At 47.8% G+C, this 20,973-nt stretch overlaps 2 protein-coding genes across 2 annotated transcripts; both read right to left on the bottom strand.

Moving 5' to 3' along the window:
• Positions 1-10,132: 10,132 nt before the first annotated feature.
• On the bottom strand, positions 10,133-11,653 carry LOC147002434 (uncharacterized). Its single transcript, XM_085844301.1, has one exon. The coding sequence runs from the start codon at positions 11,651-11,653 to the stop codon at positions 10,133-10,135; it is 1,521 nt and encodes a 506-aa protein (XP_085700427.1).
• A 4,310-nt stretch (positions 11,654-15,963) lies between these two features.
• Positions 15,964-17,484, bottom strand: LOC147002435 (uncharacterized). The gene has a single exon (XM_085844302.1). The coding sequence runs from the start codon at positions 17,482-17,484 to the stop codon at positions 15,964-15,966; it is 1,521 nt and encodes a 506-aa protein (XP_085700428.1).
• Positions 17,485-20,973: the final 3,489 nt, after the last annotated feature.

Below are 20,973 nucleotides of genomic sequence, written 5' to 3' on the forward strand. Positions count from 1 at the left end.
GACCACTCCCGAGGACAGGGCTGGATTCTCTAGGTTCGATCTGCCAGACTCAGCTTGTGACCTGCCTCTAGTCGGGTGTGTGGTCTCCTGAGCAGAGAGAGAACACCTATAGACAGAAGCTCACAGCTTAGAAGCCCTTGCCTCTCAGGCATCCCCTTTTATACCTGCCCCTGACAGGTGGGACCTCAGCCACGCCCAGTCTCAAGATGGCTGCCACACACAGGCATGGAAGCCACGCCCAGTCGCCAATTCCCAAGGTTTCATGTAGGTCTCCAAACAAAGACCGGATGGAAAAAATTGACATATGTATATATGTATATATGTATATATGTATATATGTATATATGTATATATGTATATATGTATATATGTATATATGTATATATGTATATATGTATATATGTATATATGTATATGTAAATGAAATAAAGCAATCAACCAACCAAAAGCAAAACCACAACCAACACCAACACCAAAACCAACTAAGTAAACCAACAAACGGGATGGAATCTGTTCTCCTCAGACATTTCCTCATACTGACAAATGGCGACCCAGCCATGTGACCTCCACCCACTGAACCTCCTTAGGGCAAAGGCCTTTCCTTTGTAGGACAACTTATTGGAGGCACCTGTTTGCTGCAAGCCTCTTGCTGCTTCTTCCCACAACCTTGTAGCCAATGGAAGTTCACACAGGTGCATAGAACCATGTGCACAGCCACACCTTTGCATTTCAGGGCTGTAGATGGGATTCTGTGTCTTGATCTAGGATTATCTGCAGCTTGCCTTGAATTCATTCTCATTGGACCTTTGCCTGCTTCTCTGGCTCATGCCTGTCTCTCTTTTTCTCACTACCAATGTTTTCCTCTCTTTTCTGTCTCTCCTTACACACTATGTGTGATTACCAATACTCACTTTAAAATTAGTGGGTATACTGCTGGTTTTCTCCTTGGCTTTTGCTGACCCCAGCATGTGACCTTGCTTGCATCCCAAGGACTATCTAAGGCATGCCCTCAGGTTAGATGCCAATCAGTCTGAGCTTTTACCCTAATGAGAGATAATCTCTGGGAACTTTGGTTCGCTGTTGTTCTCAATCCTATAGTCAAGGTATTTCTCACCCCCCACCCTCTCTCTCTCTCTGCCTCTTTGTATTCATGTAACTTTCCTTTTCTTCATCACACTCATACAAATAGTTGTACCACACACACAGGTACACACACAGACACCTACGCATGCATGCATGCACGCACACACACACCCATACACATTAAAAAACACACACTAGCTGGCATGTGCACACAAACATGCACACTCGCACACACATACATACAGGCACACACACACACACAAACTGCCTTGATTCCTACTGGTTTGTGGGCACTGATGTCAAGTCTACTGCCAGACTTCCACAAACATATTGATGTGCCTACTTCTCTTTGTGACTCTAGGTATCTGTTCTTCCATCTATTATCCTACATGTATCCTTGCAAAACTGTCAGCAGGCAGACTGTTAGTCTCTTTGTCCAACTGCTAAACAGTATCTATGTTCATGGGTATCAATCATTCACAAGTAATGTAGAGATGTCTTAGTTAGGGTTTTACTGCTGTGAACAGATACCACGACCAAGGCAAGTCTTATAAAAAAAAAACAACATTTTATTGGGGCTGGCTTACAGGTTCAGAGGTTCAGTCCATTATCAAGGTGGGAGCATGGCAGTATCCAGGCAGGCATGGCCCAGGAGGAGCTGAGAGTTCTATGTCTTCATCCAAAGGCTGCTAGTGGAAGACTGACTTCCAGGCAACTAGGGGGAGGATTTTATACCCACACCCACAATGACAAACCCATTCCAACCAGGTCACACCTATTGCAACAAGGCCACACCTTCAGATGTTGCCACTCCCTGGTCCAAGGATATACAAACCATCACATTCCACTCCCTGGTCTCCATAGACTTGTTCAAAAACATGAGTCTATGGGGGCCATACTTAAACATAGCATAATGCAAAATGCATTTAGTCCAACTTTCAAAGTCCTCATAGTCTATAGCAGTTGCAACAATGTTAAAAGTCCAAAGTTCAAGGTCTCTTCTGAGATTCAGTCAACTTAATTAACTGTAATCCCCCAAATAAGGCAGGAAACCATCTGGGCAAACTCCAAACTCTGCATCTCCATGGCTGATGTCAAAGTGGTCTTCAGATCTCCCTCCTTTTTCATCTTTGTTGACTGCAACAAACTGCCTTCTCCTGGGCTGGTTCCACTCCCCGTTAGCAGCTTTCCTCAGCATGTATCCCACGGCTCTGGCATCTTTAACATCTTTGAGTCTCCAAGGCAATTTCAATGTTACAGCTTCTTCTTTCAGTGTCTGGGATTCCACTTGATCTTTTGGACTCCTCCTAACGGCTGGCATCACTTCTCCATCTCTGTCTCTGTAGCACTCTATGCTCAGGTTGATCCACTCCACTACGGCTGATGTTCTTGGTGATCATCCCATGGTACTGACATCTCCAATACACTGGGGTGTTCCACTCCAACTAGGCTTCACCAATAGCCTCTCATAGGCTATCTTCAGGGTGCCCAGCCTCAAATCCTTTGCATGACCCCTTCAGTCCTGGGCTATCAACTACAGCTGAGGCTTCACCTTCTCCAGTGGCCTTCCTTGGCCTCTCACATTGCTAAGCCTCAGCTTTTCTCCATGATCCCTTCATTCCTTCACAAGCAGTACCACCTGAGTGACTCTTACACATTACCAAGTCCAGCCACAGCATGAGGTACAATCTTGGGTATCTTAGGAACACAGCTTCTTTGTGCTCCCAGAAAACAATTTCCAGAAGATTTCACCTCAATGATGCTGGTCTCTTCTTAATCACCTCTAATTCCTTAGCTCCAGCTAACCAGCATCAATTTTCCCAGTAGTTCCTTCCATTCTTAACTCTAGAGCCAGAACCACATGGCTGAAGCTGCCGAGATCTGCTGCTTACAGGAACTAGAACATGATCCTATTGTACTGTTACATGATCACTAGCTTCATGTTTTCTAAATCCTTCACTGCCTAAGCTTCGCTATCCTGGTTCTTGCTCTGTAGATTGACCTTGAATGCAGAGATCAGCATGCTTGTCTCATGGGATTAAAGGTGTGTACCACCATGCCTGGATCTAATTAAGCTGGGTAGAATCTTGCCCCAAGGTCCCACTCCCTTAATCTTTTATCTCCTAGAACACAAGATTTTGCTCCATTTTACTTCCTGGAACTCCTTTCATACTCAAACCATATATTTTATATTTTGCCTTTCTAAGCTTGCTATGCTTGTTCAAACTTCTCTTTGTGAGACTTAACCAGAGAACAGAGTCTCTGCTGGGCTTTTTTGAAACTTCCTTTGTCAATGCAATTAATGCAATTAATCCAAGTCTCTTCACCTTAGCCTCAGGCAGAGATTTCAGACAAGGGTAAAAAGTAGCCACATTCTTCACCAAATACCACAAAAACAGTCTTTATGCCACATTCTGAAATTCTTCTCCTTTGAAATACCTTGGGCCAGGTCAAAACAGTTCAAATCACTCCCAGCAACAAAGTCTTCCATATTCCTACCAGGATGACACATTTAGCCCCATTTAAAGCATTCCACTGCTTTCCAAATCCAAAGTCCCCAAATCCACATTCTTTCAAATAAAAGCATGGTCAGGCCTATCAGAGCATTACCCCACTCCTGGTACCAACTTCTGTCTTAGTTAGGGTTTTACTGCTGTGAACAGATACCACGACCAAGGCAAGTCTTATAAAAAAAAAAAAAAAAAAAAAAAACATTTAATTGGGGCTGGCTTACAGGTTCAGAGGTTCAGTCCATTATCAAGGTGGGAGCATGGCAGTATCCAGGCAGGCATGGCCCAGGAGGAGCTGAGAGTTCTATGTCTTCATCCAAAGGCTGCTAGTGGAAGACTGACTTCCAGGCAACTAGGGAGAGGATTTTATACCCACACCCACAATGACAAACCCATTCCAACCAGGTCACACCTATTGCAACAAGGCCACACCTTCAGATGTTGCCACTCCCTGGTCCAAGGATATACAAACCATCACAAGAGACAAACCCACAAAGTTGATTGGGGGAGAGATCTTGATTTATTTTTGAAGATGTTTTGAGAATTGACATGGGACAAAAGTTAAGGTGTGGAAAACTCTGTCAAGAAGTCCAGTGAGAATGCTAAGATTAGCTGCTGGGGAGTCTGTCCGGAGCCCGAAAGCCAGGGTGTACCATGTGGCAGTCCCTGGAGGGAAGCCCCTTGTGTCCAGTCAATCCAAGCCTCAGGAGGTGCAGATTTTCTGGTGGTGGAAAGCATCTGAGGTTCACCTCTTGTTGAAGTACTTTCTGTAGTCCTTCAGGGTCTTGGCCATGAGAGGAGCAGGTCTTTTAGCAGGGCCCTTTTTGATGCCTCTTTCTCCAAGGAGAAGGCAGGAAGCCCTCTGGGCTGGAGGATGGGCAGGAGCCTCAGGAAGACTGTGCTGATTTTGGGCAGAGGGAGCCCCAGTGGGTCCTGGCTCTCCTTGTTGGCTGGGGCTCTTGAGCTCGGTGAAGAAGGAGACCATCATTGTCTGTCTGGGTTGAGGCCTCTTGGCTCTTGAGCTCTGGAAGTGGGCTATGAGGGTTTGCAGCCTCTCCTCTTGGGACCCCTGAAGCCGCGGGGCTGTGGGGGACTCAGGCTGGCAGTTGGATTCCTTGTACCTGCGGGCCTGGGGCCGGGACTTCCCTCCTGGCTGCCCAGGCCCAACTTTGTCCTTGCCAGCCTGGCAGTGAGCACCATCCCTGGTTCCAGTGTGCTTCTGCTGGGGTCCTGCTGCAGGCCTGCAACCTGAATAGACTTGGGTTCTGTGGTGCTTCCTGAGCTCCCACCCCCAAGCTGAGGCTTCTTGATCCTGCTGAGAGGAAAATGCCTCCTGGGCAAGATCCCATTCAAACCAGGCTTGGTCACTGGAGGGAGTCTCTGGAATGGTGCTGGCAGCATTAGGACTCAGATCCATGGAGCTTCCAGACTCAGCTCGAGGCACCTTTGCAGGAGGACTCTGGACCTCGGCTGGACATGGGGGTTCCCACCTCTGCCTCTTGCCCCGTGGACGCTCCGAAGAGGAAGGAGAGCAGCACTCCCCATTGAGGCAAGCCCAGGAGGAACCAGCTCCAGGGACTTCCTCCTGCTCCCAGTTGCCTGGTGGCTGGCACTTTCTTTGCCCACCAAACACAAGCCCAGTGGGCTCCTGTGGCCCAGCCCCTGGCTTTCTGGACAGGGGCTTGGCCCCTTCCTGCTGCCAAGGCTCCTCCAGCCTCACCCTGGACGTTCCTAGGTGCACCAGGTTCTGGACTTCTTGCTGCAGCTCAGAGCTCCAGTTTTCTCCTGGATGCAGGCTTCGAATGTGAGGTGGCCTAAGGTTGGACCTTTGGTGCGATCTGTGGCTCTGGCTTAGGCAAGAGCTGCTGCCTGGACAGCAGCCGCAAAGCCCAAGGAAAGCCTCTCTCTCATCTGCGCAGGCTTCCTGGGATGCTTGCTCCTGGGCCTTCTCTTCTGGGCAGGTACTCCGGCCCTCCGTTGTGAGGCCCTTCTCCAAGCCAAAGTCCTGCCGGGCCTGCTGAGGCTGGGGTCCAAGCAGGAACCCAGTGGACCACTGGGCCACTAAGTCCTTTACAAAGGGCACGAGGAGCTGCTGTTTCTTCAAGGACTTGATGGTCTGTCTGAAGCCAATCTCTGCAAGGCAGTCACACAGAGGAGGAAGAGAAGACAGTTTCTTCAGCGTTTTGTACATCTTTCCTGGGTCGGTCTCCTGGCAAAGGCGAACCAGCAGCTTCTGCACAACACCTGCCTTGGAGCTAGTCTCCATGACCACTCCCGAGGACAGGGCTGGATTCTCTAGGTTCGATCTGCCAGACTCAGCTTGTGACCTGCCTCTAGTCGGGTGTGTGGTCTCCTGAGCAGAGAGAGAACACCTATAGACAGAAGCTCACAGCTTAGAAGCCCTTGCCTCTCAGGCATCCCCTTTTATACCTGCCCCTGACAGGTGGGACCTCAGCCACGCCCAGTCTCAAGATGGCTGCCACACACAGGCATGGAAGCCACGCCCAGTCGCCAATTCCCAAGGTTTCATGTAGGTCTCCAAACAAAGACCGGATGGAAAAAATTGACATATGTATATATGTATATATGTATATATGTATATATGTATATATGTATATGTAAATGAAATAAAGCAATCAACCAACCAAAAGCAAAACCACAACCAACACCAACACCAAAACCAACTAAGTAAACCAACAAACGGGATGGAATCTGTTCTCCTCAGACATTTCCTCATACTGACAAATGGCGACCCAGCCATGTGACCTCCACCCACTGAACCTCCTTAGGGCAAAGGCCTTTCCTTTGTAGGACAACTTATTGGAGGCACCTGTTTGCTGCAAGCCTCTTGCTGCTTCTTCCCACAACCTTGTAGCCAATGGAAGTTCACACAGGTGCATAGAACCAGGTGCACAGCCACACCTTTGCATTTCAGGGCTGTAGATGGGATTCTGTGTCTTGATCTAGGATTATCTGCAGCTTGCCTTGAATTCATTCTCATTGGACCTTTGCCTGCTTCTCTGGCTCATGCCTGTCTCTCTTTTTCTCACTACCAATGTTTTCCTCTCTTTTCTGTCTCTCCTTACACACTATGTGTGATTACCAATACTCACTTTAAAATTAGTGGGTATACTGCTGGTTTTCTCCTTGGCTTTTGCTGACCCCAGCATGTGACCTTGCTTGCATCCCAAGGACTATCTAAGGCATGCCCTCAGGTTAGATGCCAATCAGTCTGAGCTTTTACCCTAATGAGAGATAATCTCTGGGAACTTTGGTTCGCTGTTGTTCTCAATCCTATAGTCAAGGTATTTCTCACCCCCCCCCTCTCTCTCTCTCTGCCTCTTTGTATTCATGTAACTTTCCTTTTCTTCATCACACTCATACAAATAGTTGTACCACACACACAGGTACACACACAGACACCTACGCATGCATGCATGCACGCACACACACACCCATACACATTAAAAAACACACACTAGCTGGCATGTGCACACAAACATGCACACTCGCACACACATACATACAGGCACACACACACACACAAACTGCCTTGATTCCTACTGGTTTGTGGGCACTGATGTCAAGTCTACTGCCAGACTTCCACAAACATATTGATGTGCCTACTTCTCTTTGTGACTCTAGGTATCTGTTCTTCCATCTATTATCCTACATGTATCCTTGCAAAACTGTCAGCAGGCAGACTGTTAGTCTCTTTGTCCAACTGCTAAACAGTATCTATGTTCATGGGTATCAATCATTCACAAGTAATGTAGAGATGTCTTAGTTAGGGTTTTACTGCTGTGAACAGATACCACGACCAAGGCAAGTCTTATAAAAAAAAAAACAACATTTTATTGGGGCTGGCTTACAGGTTCAGAGGTTCAGTCCATTATCAAGGTGGGAGCATGGCAGTATCCAGGCAGGCATGGCCCAGGAGGAGCTGAGAGTTCTATGTCTTCATCCAAAGGCTGCTAGTGGAAGACTGACTTCCAGGCAACTAGGGGGAGGATTTTATACCCACACCCACAATGACAAACCCATTCCAACCAGGTCACACCTATTGCAACAAGGCCACACCTTCAGATGTTGCCACTCCCTGGTCCAAGGATATACAAACCATCACATTCCACTCCCTGGTCTCCATAGACTTGTTCAAAAACATGAGTCTATGGGGGCCATACTTAAACATAGCATAATGCAAAATGCATTTAGTCCAACTTTCAAAGTCCTCATAGTCTATAGCAGTTGCAACAATGTTAAAAGTCCAAAGTTCAAGGTCTCTTCTGAGATTCAGTCAACTTAATTAACTGTAATCCCCCAAATAAGGCAGGAAACCATCTGGGCAAACTCCAAACTCTGCATCTCCATGGCTGATGTCAAAGTGGTCTTCAGATCTCCCTCCTTTTTCATCTTTGTTGACTGCAACAAACTGCCTTCTCCTGGGCTGGTTCCACTCCCCGTTAGCAGCTTTCCTCAGCATGTATCCCACGGCTCTGGCATCTTTAACATCTTTGAGTCTCCAAGGCAATTTCAATGTTACAGCTTCTTCTTTCAGTGTCTGGGATTCCACTTGATCTTTTGGACTCCTCCTAACGGCTGGCATCACTTCTCCATCTCTGTCTCTGTAGCACTCTATGCTCAGGTTGATCCACTCCACTACGGCTGATGTTCTTGGTGATCATCCCATGGTACTGACATCTCCAATACACTGGGGTGTTCCACTCCAACTAGGCTTCACCAATAGCCTCTCATAGGCTATCTTCAGGGTGCCCAGCCTCAAATCCTTTGCATGACCCCTTCAGTCCTGGGCTATCAACTACAGCTGAGGCTTCACCTTCTCCAGTGGCCTTCCTTGGCCTCTCACATTGCTAAGCCTCAGCTTTTCTCCATGATCCCTTCATTCCTTCACAAGCAGTACCACCTGAGTGACTCTTACACATTACCAAGTCCAGCCACAGCATGAGGTACAATCTTGGGTATCTTAGGAACACAGCTTCTTTGTGCTCCCAGAAAACAATTTCCAGAAGATTTCACCTCAATGATGCTGGTCTCTTCTTAATCACCTCTAATTCCTTAGCTCCAGCTAACCAGCATCAATTTTCCCAGTAGTTCCTTCCATTCTTAACTCTAGAGCCAGAACCACATGGCTGAAGCTGCCGAGATCTGCTGCTTACAGGAACTAGAACATGATCCTATTGTACTGTTACATGATCACTAGCTTCATGTTTTCTAAATCCTTCACTGCCTAAGCTTCGCTATCCTGGTTCTTGCTCTGTAGATTGACCTTGAATGCAGAGATCAGCATGCTTGTCTCATGGGATTAAAGGTGTGTACCACCATGCCTGGATCTAATTAAGCTGGGTAGAATCTTGCCCCAAGGTCCCACTCCCTTAATCTTTTATCTCCTAGAACACAAGATTTTGCTCCATTTTACTTCCTGGAACTCCTTTCATACTCAAACCATATATTTTATATTTTGCCTTTCTAAGCTTGCTATGCTTGTTCAAACTTCTCTTTGTGAGACTTAACCAGAGAACAGAGTCTCTGCTGGGCTTTTTTGAAACTTCCTTTGTCAATGCAATTAATGCAATTAATCCAAGTCTCTTCACCTTAGCCTCAGGCAGAGATTTCAGACAAGGGTAAAAAGTAGCCACATTCTTCACCAAATACCACAAAAACAGTCTTTATGCCACATTCTGAAATTCTTCTCCTTTGAAATACCTTGGGCCAGGTCAAAACAGTTCAAATCACTCCCAGCAACAAAGTCTTCCATATTCCTACCAGGATGACACATTTAGCCCCATTTAAAGCATTCCACTGCTTTCCAAATCCAAAGTCCCCAAATCCACATTCTTTCAAATAAAAGCATGGTCAGGCCTATCAGAGCATTACCCCACTCCTGGTACCAACTTCTGTCTTAGTTAGGGTTTTACTGCTGTGAACAGATACCACGACCAAGGCAAGTCTTATAAAAAAAAAAAAAAAAAAAAAAACATTTAATTGGGGCTGGCTTACAGGTTCAGAGGTTCAGTCCATTATCAAGGTGGGAGCATGGCAGTATCCAGGCAGGCATGGCCCAGGAGGAGCTGAGAGTTCTATGTCTTCATCCAAAGGCTGCTAGTGGAAGACTGACTTCCAGGCAACTAGGGAGAGGATTTTATACCCACACCCACAATGACAAACCCATTCCAACCAGGTCACACCTATTGCAACAAGGCCACACCTTCAGATGTTGCCACTCCCTGGTCCAAGGATATACAAACCATCACAAGAGACAAACCCACAAAGTTGATTGGGGGAGAGATCTTGATTTATTTTTGAAGATGTTTTGAGAATTGACATGGGACAAAAGTTAAGGTGTGGAAAACTCTGTCAAGAAGTCCAGTGAGAATGCTAAGATTAGCTGCTGGGGAGTCTGTCCGGAGCCCGAAAGCCAGGGTGTACCATGTGGCAGTCCCTGGAGGGAAGCCCCTTGTGTCCAGTCAATCCAAGCCTCAGGAGGTGCAGATTTTCTGGTGGTGGAAAGCATCTGAGGTTCACCTCTTGTTGAAGTACTTTCTGTAGTCCTTCAGGGTCTTGGCCATGAGAGGAGCAGGTTTTTTAGCAGGGCCCTTTTTGATGCCTCTTTCTCCAAGGAGAAGGCAGGAAGCCCTCTGGGCTGGAGGATGGGCAGGAGCCTCAGGAAGACTGTGCTGATTTTGGGCAGAGGGAGCCCCAGTGGGTCCTGGCTCTCCTTGTTGGCTGGGGCTCTTGAGCTCGGTGAAGAAGGAGACCATCATTGTCTGTCTGGGTTGAGGCCTCTTGGCTCTTGAGCTCTGGAAGTGGGCTATGAGGGTTTGCAGCCTCTCCTCTTGGGACCCCTGAAGCCACGGGGCTGTGGGGGACTCAGGCTGGCAGTTGGATTCCTTGTACCTGCGGGCCTGGGGCCGGGACTTCCCTCCTGGCTGCCCAGGCCCAACTTTGTCCTTGCCAGCCTGGCAGTGAGCACCATCCCTGGTTCCAGTGTGCTTCTGCTGGGGTCCTGCTGCAGGCCTGCAACCTGAATAGACTTGGGTTCTGTGGTGCTTCCTGAGCTCCCACCCCCAAGCTGAGGCTTCTTGATCCTGCTGAGAGGAAAATGCCTCCTGGGCAAGATCCCATTCAAACCAGGCTTGGTCACTGGAGGGAGTCTCTGGAATGGTGCTGGCAGCATTAGGACTCAGATCCATGGAGCTTCCAGACTCAGCTCGAGGCACCTTTGCAGGAGGACTCTGGACCTCGGCTGGACATGGGGGTTCCCACCTCTGCCTCTTGCCCCGTGGACGCTCCGAAGAGGAAGGAGAGCAGCACTCCCCATTGAGGCAAGCCCAGGAGGAACCAGCTCCAGGGACTTCCTCCTGCTCCCAGTTGCCTGGTGGCTGGCACTTTCTTTGCCCACCAAACACAAGCCCAGTGGGCTCCTGTGGCCCAGCCCCTGGCTTTCTGGACAGGGGCTTGGCCCCTTCCTGCTGCCAAGGCTCCTCCAGCCTCACCCTGGACGTTCCTAGGTGCACCAGGTTCTGGACTTCTTGCTGCAGCTCAGAGCTCCAGTTTTCTCCTGGATGCAGGCTTCGAATGTGAGGTGGCCTAAGGTTGGACCTTTGGTGCGATCTGTGGCTCTGGCTTAGGCAAGAGCTGCTGCCTGGACAGCAGCCGCAAAGCCCAAGGAAAGCCTCTCTCTCATCTGCGCAGGCTTCCTGGGATGCTTGCTCCTGGGCCTTCTCTTCTGGGCAGGTACTCCGGCCCTCCGTTGTGAGGCCCTTCTCCAAGCCAAAGTCCTGCCGGGCCTGCTGAGGCTGGGGTCCAAGCAGGAACCCAGTGGACCACTGGGCCACTAAGTCCTTTACAAAGGGCACGAGGAGCTGCTGTTTCTTCAAGGACTTGATGGTCTGTCTGAAGCCAATCTCTGCAAGGCAGTCACACAGAGGAGGAAGAGAAGACAGTTTCTTCAGCGTTTTGTACATCTTTCCTGGGTCGGTCTCCTGGCAAAGGCGAACCAGCAGCTTCTGCACAACACCTGCCTTGGAGCTAGTCTCCATGACCACTCCCGAGGACAGGGCTGGATTCTCTAGGTTCGATCTGCCAGACTCAGCTTGTGACCTGCCTCTAGTCGGGTGTGTGGTCTCCTGAGCAGAGAGAGAACACCTATAGACAGAAGCTCACAGCTTAGAAGCCCTTGCCTCTCAGGCATCCCCTTTTATACCTGCCCCTGACAGGTGGGACCTCAGCCACGCCCAGTCTCAAGATGGCTGCCACACACAGGCATGGAAGCCACGCCCAGTCGCCAATTCCCAAGGTTTCATGTAGGTCTCCAAACAAAGACCGGATGGAAAAAATTGACATATGTATATATGTATATATGTATATATGTATATATGTATATATGTATATATGTATATATGTATATATGTATATATGTATATATGTATATGTAAATGAAATAAAGCAATCAACCAACCAAAAGCAAAACCACAACCAACACCAACACCAAAACCAACTAAGTAAACCAACAAACAAAACGGGATGGAATCTGTTCTCCTCAGACATTTCCTCATACTGACAAATGGCGACCCAGCCATGTGACCTCCACCCACTGAACCTCCTTAGGGCAAAGGCCTTTCCTTTGTAGGACAACTTATTGGAGGCACCTGTTTGCTGCAAGCCTCTTGCTGCTTCTTCCCACAACCTTGTAGCCAATGGAAGTTCACACAGGTGCATAGAACCAGGTGCACAGCCACACCTTTGCATTTCAGGGCTGTAGATGGGATTCTGTGTCTTGATCTAGGATTATCTGCAGCTTGCCTTGAATTCATTCTCATTGGACCTTTGCCTGCTTCTCTGGCTCATGCCTGTCTCTCTTTTTCTCACTACCAATGTTTTCCTCTCTTTTCTGTCTCTCCTTACACACTATGTGTGATTACCAATACTCACTTTAAAATTAGTGGGTATACTGCTGGTTTTCTCCTTGGCTTTTGCTGACCCCAGCATGTGACCTTGCTTGCATCCCAAGGACTATCTAAGGCATGCCCTCAGGTTAGATGCCAATCAGTCTGAGCTTTTACCCTAATGAGAGATAATCTCTGGGAACTTTGGTTCGCTGTTGTTCTCAATCCTATAGTCAAGGTATTTCTCACCCCCCCCCTCTCTCTCTCTGCCTCTTTGTATTCATGTAACTTTCCTTTTCTTCATCACACTCATACAAATAGTTGTACCACACACACAGGTACACACACAGACACCTACGCATGCATGCATGCACGCACACACACACCCATACACATTAAAAAACACACACTAGCTGGCATGTGCACACAAACATGCACACTCGCACACACATACATACAGGCACACACACACACACAAACTGCCTTGATTCCTACTGGTTTGTGGGCACTGATGTCAAGTCTACTGCCAGACTTCCACAAACATATTGATGTGCCTACTTCTCTTTGTGACTCTAGGTATCTGTTCTTCCATCTATTATCCTACATGTATCCTTGCAAAACTGTCAGCAGGCAGACTGTTAGTCTCTTTGTCCAACTGCTAAACAGTATCTATGTTCATGGGTATCAATCATTCACAAGTAATGTAGAGATGTCTTAGTTAGGGTTTTACTGCTGTGAACAGATACCACGACCAAGGCAAGTCTTATAAAAAAAAAAACAACATTTTATTGGGGCTGGCTTACAGGTTCAGAGGTTCAGTCCATTATCAAGGTGGGAGCATGGCAGTATCCAGGCAGGCATGGCCCAGGAGGAGCTGAGAGTTCTATGTCTTCATCCAAAGGCTGCTAGTGGAAGACTGACTTCCAGGCAACTAGGGGGAGGATTTTATACCCACACCCACAATGACAAACCCATTCCAACCAGGTCACACCTATTGCAACAAGGCCACACCTTCAGATGTTGCCACTCCCTGGTCCAAGGATATACAAACCATCACATTCCACTCCCTGGTCTCCATAGACTTGTTCAAAAACATGAGTCTATGGGGGCCATACTTAAACATAGCATAATGCAAAATGCATTTAGTCCAACTTTCAAAGTCCTCATAGTCTATAGCAGTTGCAACAATGTTAAAAGTCCAAAGTTCAAGGTCTCTTCTGAGATTCAGTCAACTTAATTAACTGTAATCCCCCAAATAAGGCAGGAAACCATCTGGGCAAACTCCAAACTCTGCATCTCCATGGCTGATGTCAAAGTGGTCTTCAGATCTCCCTCCTTTTTCATCTTTGTTGACTGCAACAAACTGCCTTCTCCTGGGCTGGTTCCACTCCCCGTTAGCAGCTTTCCTCTGCATGTATCCCACGGCTCTGGCATCTTTAACATCTTTGAGTCTCCAAGGCAATTTCAATGTTACAGCTTCTTCTTTCAGTGTCTGGGATTCCACTTGATCTTTTGGACTCCTCCTAACGGCTGGCATCACTTCTCCATCTCTGTCTCTGTAGCACTCTATGCTCAGGTTGATCCACTCCACTACGGCTGATGTTCTTGGTGATCATCCCATGGTACTGACATCTCCAATACACTGGGGTGTTCCACTCCAACTAGGCTTCACCAATAGCCTCTCATAGGCTATCTTCAGGGTGCCCAGCCTCAAATCCTTTGCATGACCCCTTCAGTCCTGGGCTATCAACTACAGCTGAGGCTTCACCTTCTCCAGTGGCCTTCCTTGGCCTCTCACATTGCTAAGCCTCAGCTTTTCTCCATGATCCCTTCATTCCTTCACAAGCAGTACCACCTGAGTGACTCTTACACATTACCAAGTCCAGCCACAGCATGAGGTACAATCTTGGGTATCTTAGGAACACAGCTTCTTTGTGCTCCCAGAAAACAATTTCCAGAAGATTTCACCTCAATGATGCTGGTCTCTTCTTAATCACCTCTAATTCCTTAGCTCCAGCTAACCAGCATCAATTTTCCCAGTAGTTCCTTCCATTCTTAACTCTAGAGCCAGAACCACATGGCTGAAGCTGCCGAGATCTGCTGCTTACAGGAACTAGAACATGATCCTATTGTACTGTTACATGATCACTAGCTTCATGTTTTCTAAATCCTTCACTGCCTAAGCTTCGCTATCCTGGTTCTTGCTCTGTAGATTGACCTTGAATGCAGAGATCAGCATGCTTGTCTCATGGGATTAAAGGTGTGTACCACCATGCCTGGATCTAATTAAGCTGGGTAGAATCTTGCCCCAAGGTCCCACTCCCTTAATCTTTTATCTCCTAGAACACAAGATTTTGCTCCATTTTACTTCCTGGAACTCCTTTCATACTCAAACCATATATTTTATATTTTGCCTTTCTAAGCTTGCTATGCTTGTTCAAACTTCTCTTTGTGAGACTTAACCAGAGAACAGAGTCTCTGCTGGGCTTTTTTGAAACTTCCTTTGTCAATGCAATTAATGCAATTAATCCAAGTCTCTTCACCTTAGCCTCAGGCAGAGATTTCAGACAAGGGTAAAAAGTAGCCACATTCTTCACCAAATACCACAAAAACAGTCTTTATGCCACATTCTGAAATTCTTCTCCTTTGAAATACCTTGGGCCAGGTCAAAACAGTTCAAATCACTCCCAGCAACAAAGTCTTCCATATTCCTACCAGGATGACACATTTAGCCCCATTTAAAGCATTCCACTGCTTTCCAAATCCAAAGTCCCCAAATCCACATTCTTTCAAATAAAAGCATGGTCAGGCCTATCAGAGCATTACCCCACTCCTGGTACCAACTTCTGTCTTAGTTAGGGTTTTACTGCTGTGAACAGATACCACGACCAAGGCAAGTCTTATAAAAAAAAAAAAAACAACATTTAATTGGGGCTGGCTTACAGGTTCAGAGGTTCAGTCCATTATCAAGGTGGGAGCATGGCAGTATCCAGGCAGGCATGGCCCAGGAGGAGCTGAGAGTTCTATGTCTTCATCCAAAGGCTGCTAGTGGAAGACTGACTTCCAGGCAACTAGGGAGAGGATTTTATACCCACACCCACAATGACAAACCCATTCCAACCAGGTCACACCTATTGCAACAAGGCCACACCTTCAGATGTTGCCACTCCCTGGTCCAAGGATATACAAACCATCACAAGAGACAAACCCACAAAGTTGATTGGGGGAGAGATCTTGATTTATTTTTGAAGATGTTTTGAGAATTGACATGGGACAAAAGTTAAGGTGTGGAAAACTCTGTCAAGAAGTCCAGTGAGAATGCTAAGATTAGCTGCTGGGGAGTCTGTCCGGAGCCCGAAAGCCAGGGTGTACCATGTGGCAGTCCCTGGAGGGAAGCCCCTTGTGTCCAGTCAATCCAAGCCTCAGGAGGTGCAGATTTTCTGGTGGTGGAAAGCATCTGAGGTTCACCTCTTGTTGAAGTACTTTCTGTAGTCCTTCAGGGTCTTGGCCATGAGAGGAGCAGGTCTTTTAGCAGGGCCCTTTTTGATGCCTCTTTCTCCAAGGAGAAGGCAGGAAGCCCTCTGGGCTGGAGGATGGGCAGGAGCCTCAGGAAGACTGTGCTGATTTTGGGCAGAGGGAGCCCCAGTGGGTCCTGGCTCTCCTTGTTGGCTGGGGCTCTTGAGCTCGGTGAAGAAGGAGACCATCATTGTCTGTCTGGGTTGAGGCCTCTTGGCTCTTGAGCTCTGGAAGTGGGCTATGAGGGTTTGCAGCCTCTCCTCTTGGGACCCCTGAAGCCGCGGGGCTGTGGGGGACTCAGGCTGGCAGTTGGATTCCTTGTACCTGCGGGCCTGGGGCCGGGACTTCCCTCCTGGCTGCCCAGGCCCAACTTTGTCCTTGCCAGCCTGGCAGTGAGCACCATCCCTGGTTCCAGTGTGCTTCTGCTGGGGTCCTGCTGCAGGCCTGCAACCTGAATAGACTTGGGTTCTGTGGTGCTTCCTGAGCTCCCACCCCCAAGCTGAGGCTTCTTGATCCTGCTGAGAGGAAAATGCCTCCTGGGCAAGATCCCATTCAAACCAGGCTTGGTCACTGGAGGGAGTCTCTGGAATGGTGCTGGCAGCATTAGGACTCAGATCCATGGAGCTTCCAGACTCAGCTCGAGGCACCTTTGCAGGAGGACTCTGGACCTCGGCTGGACATGGGGGTTCCCACCTCTGCCTCTTGCCCCGTGGACGCTCCGAAGAGGAAGGAGAGCAGCACTCCCCATTGAGGCAAGCCCAGGAGGAACCAGCTCCAGGGACTTCCTCCTGCTCCCAGTTGCCTGGTGGCTGGCACTTTCTTTGCCCACCAAACACAAGCCCAGTGGGCTCCTGTGGCCCAGCCCCTGGCTTTCTGGACAGGGGCTTGGCCCCTTCCTGCTGCCAAGGCTCCTCCAGCCTCACCCTGGACGTTCCTCGGTGCACCAGGTTCTGGACTTCTTGCTGCAGCTCAGAGCTCCAGTTTTCTCCTGGATGCAGGCTTCGAATGTGAGGTGGCCTAAGGTTGGACCTTTGGTGCGATCTGTGGCTCTGGCTTAGGCAAGAGCTGCTGCCTGGACAGCAGCCGCAAAGCCCAAGGAAAGCCTCTCTCTCATCTGCGCAGGCTTCCTGGGATGCTTGCTCCTGGGCCTTCTCTTCTGGGCAGGTACTCCGGCCCTCCGTTGTGAGGCCCTTCTCCAAGCCAAAGTCCTGCCGGGCCTGCTGAGGCTGGGGTCCAAGCAGGAACCCAGTGGACCACTGGGCCACTAAGTCCTTTACAAAGGGCACGAGGAGCTGCTGTTTCTTCAAGGACTTGATGGTCTGTCTGAAGCCAATCTCTGCAAGGCAGTCACACAGAGGAGGAAGAGAAGACAGTTTCTTCAGCGTTTTGTACATCTTTCCTGGGTCGGTCTCCTGGCAAAGGCGAACCAGCAGCTTCTGCACAACACCTGCCTCAGAGCTAGTCTCCATGACCACTCCCGAGGACAGGGCTGGATTCTCTAGGTTCGATCTGCCAGACTCAGCTTGTGACCTGCCTCTAGTCGGGTGTGTGGTCTCCTGAGCAGAGAGAGAACACCTATAGACAGAAGCTCACAGCTTAGAAGCCCTTGCCTCTCAGGCATCCCCTTTTATACCTGCCCCTGACAGGTGGGACCTCAGCCACGCCCAGTCTCAAGATGGCTGCCACACACAGGCATGGAAGCCACGCCCAGTCGCCAATTCCCAAGGTTTCATGTAGGCCTCCAAACAAAGACCGGATGGAAAAAATTGACATATGTATATATGTATATATGTATATATGTATATATGTATATATGTATATGTAAATGAAATAAAGCAATCAACCAACCAAAAGCAAAACCACAACCAACACCAACACCAAAACTAACTAAGTAAACCAACAAACAAAACGGGATGGAATTTGTTCTCCTCAGACATTTCCTCATACTGACAAATGGCGACCCAGCCATGTGACCTCCACCCACTGAACCTCCTTAGGGCAAAGGCCTTTCCTTTGTAGGACAACTTATTGGAGGCACCTGTTTGCTGCAAGCCTCTTGCTGCTTCTTCCCACAACCTTGTAGCCAATGGAAGTTCACACAGGTGCATAGAACCAGGTGCACAGCCACACCTTTGCATTTCAGGGGTGTAGATGGGATTCTGTGTCTTGATCTAGGATTATCTGCAGCTTGCCTTGAATTCATATTCATTGGACCTTTGCCTGCTTCTCTGGCTCATGCCTGTCTCTCTTTTTTCTCACTACCAATGTTTTTCCTCTCTTTTCTGGCACTCCTTTACTCACTATGTGTGATTACCCAATACTCACTTTAAAATTAGTGGGTATACTGCTGGTTTTCTCTTTGGCTTTTGCTGATCCCAACATGTGACCTTGCATGCATCCTAAGGACTATCTAACGCATGATCTCAGGTTAGGTGCCAATCAGTCTGAGCTTTTACCCTAATGAGTGATAATCTGTGGGAACTTGGTTCAGTTTCATTCTCAAACCCATAGGCAAGGTATTTTACTTTGTCTCTCTCTCTCTCTCTCTCTCTCTCTCTGACTCTGCTTCTTTGCATTTATGTAAATTTCCTTTTCTTCAACACACACATACAAATAATTTTACCACACACTCAGGTACACACACAGACAAACAAGCACACCTGCATACATGCCTGCACACACACACACACACACACACACACACACACATTAAAAAGACACACTAGCTCACATGTACACACACACACACATATCCACACTTGTGTCCATACACACACGCACAAGCACACACACACACAAAACTGCCTTGATTCCTACTGTTTTTTTGTCACTGATGTAAAGTCTACTTCCAGACTTACACAAGGATATTGATGTGCGTACTAATCTTTGTTACTCTAGTTATCTGTTCTTCCATCTATTATCCTACATGCATCCTTGAAAAACTGTCAGCAGGCAGACTGTTAGTCTCTTTGTCCAACTGCTAAACAGTATCTATGTTCATGGGTATCAATCATTCACAAGTAATGTAGAGACAAACCCACAAAGTTGATTGGGGGAGAGATATTGATTTATTTTTGAAGATGTTTTGAGAATAGACATGGGACAAAAGTTAAGGTGTGGAAAACTCTGTCAAGAAGTCCAGTGAGAATGCCAACATTAGCTGCTGGGAAGTCTGTCCGCAGCCCTAAAGCAGGGTGTACCATGTGCCAGTCCCTGCAGTGAAGCTCCTGTGTGTTCATCTGAGGTTCACCTTTTATAGAAGCACTTTCTGTATTCCTTCCGGGCTTTGGCAGCTGCATAGCCCAAGGAATACCTCTCTCCCATCTCTGCAGGATTCCTGGGATGTTTGCTTCTGGGGATTCTCTTCTGGGGAGGTGCTTAGCCCTCCTTTGTGAGGCCATTCTCCAAACCAAAGTCCAAGCAGGACCCCAGTGGTCCACTGGGCCACTAAGTCCTTTACAGTGCGCATGAGGTGCTGCTGTTTTGTAGCTCCTTTTGAAGCCCTAAAACATCTTTAAGATTGGTAATCTGAGAGTGAAGCTCTCTCTTAGTTTGAAGTAATTGCTGAAAGGATGGAGAAGCCAGTGAATTGGGATGAGCAGTAGGGGAAATTAGGGGCATTAAGGAGTGGGTGGTTTTTAAAGGGCTCCATAGCAATGTAGCCACGGGACCATAGTGGTCTCGTTCATAATTGAAAGCCTCTTCATTGAGTTCTGTCTGCCTTGGAGGAGGGATCATGTGGGTCATTTGACAATTCTTTATATAAAATCGGATAAATTCTCTTGGCTTTTGTTGAGGGCTGAAGTGCACTCTTTTATCCTAGGCAGGCCTAGGCTGGGGAGCAAGGGGAGTAGGGAGGGAATCCTTAGGAATAGTGTCGTCAATTATCGATGATGGATGAGATGCTGGAGGCATTGGTGATTTGGTTTCACTTTTATGGAAAGGTGAATGGGAGTTTTATAAAATAATATTCAGTAAGGACTAAGAGGTGAGTGCCTTCTCTGCCCCCTTCTGCCTGTTTAAGGAGGTCTCTGACGATTCCCCAATAGCCAAAAACGGACTCATAGACATCTTCACCTTGTTTTATCAAAGCATTGATATCTTTGCCTACTTTATTCCAAGTTAAAGGGTATATATCAAGACCATTCAATACCAGCCATGGAGATCTCTCATCCACAAAACAAAAAATTTCATTAAATCCTTTTTCTTAACTCTTATCCCTCTCTACTTAAAAGACCACTTCATCTCTTGAATAAAAACTGCCTCTTTGGACAGAACCTTCCCTATGGTAAATGGGAAAACAACTGAATGCCTAGGCTTACCTCGTGATGTTCAAGACACTCTAGCGAAGTGGTGTGGAACTGTCTCACTGTCTGCGTGGTACCTCTTGAATCAGTTGTCCAGAGGGTGGTCATACATCATGCCCCACATCTGGCACCACTTGACCCATCCAGCATGTCCAGTTATTTGAGGGTTTAGAGGGAACCTTCTCCTAAGAACCAAATGGGGGGTAGAGAGAGACGAGAACCTTGTGCAATGAACAACACATGGAGGCAGTCTGAGTAGCATCATGGTCCGAATGTATTATCAAGGCTCTAGGTTTAAATGCACATGCAAAAGGGGAAGTACTTCTCAGCAGGAGGGATGGGGCAGTGGAAATTTTTCTTTTGGCAACTACATGGAGAAGCAGGAATTTGGGGGTATCAGGGTACACCTTGAGGTCAGGACATCCGGTGCTGACTTAGTGACTTAGGGCTGGAACAATCTGTGGTTGTTCTCAGAGCAGTGTATTGGTGGCCCCCTTTTAACCCCCTTTTCTTCTCGGGGGGGAGAGGCCCAATTCAGAAATCAGGACAATTGTGTTGTCTTAATAGCTCTCAACAGTTAGGAAGTGGCCATATCAAAATACAAAAACTGTGTGAGTGTCTCTTAGGAGGGACTATAAAGCATTTGGACAG

This window comes from Mus caroli, unplaced genomic scaffold (genome assembly GCF_978045245.1).
Source record: "Mus caroli unplaced genomic scaffold, Mus_caroli_1 scaffold_10, whole genome shotgun sequence".
Taxonomy (NCBI): domain Eukaryota; kingdom Metazoa; phylum Chordata; class Mammalia; order Rodentia; family Muridae; genus Mus; species Mus caroli.

Bases quoted from the DNA above. Each gene is read 5' to 3' on its own strand.
- LOC147002434 (XM_085844301.1), bottom strand. From the start codon at position 11,653: ATGGAGACTAGCTCCAAGGCAGGTGTTGTGCAGAAGCTGCTGGTTCGC.
- LOC147002435 (XM_085844302.1), bottom strand. From the start codon at position 17,484: ATGGAGACTAGCTCTGAGGCAGGTGTTGTGCAGAAGCTGCTGGTTCGC.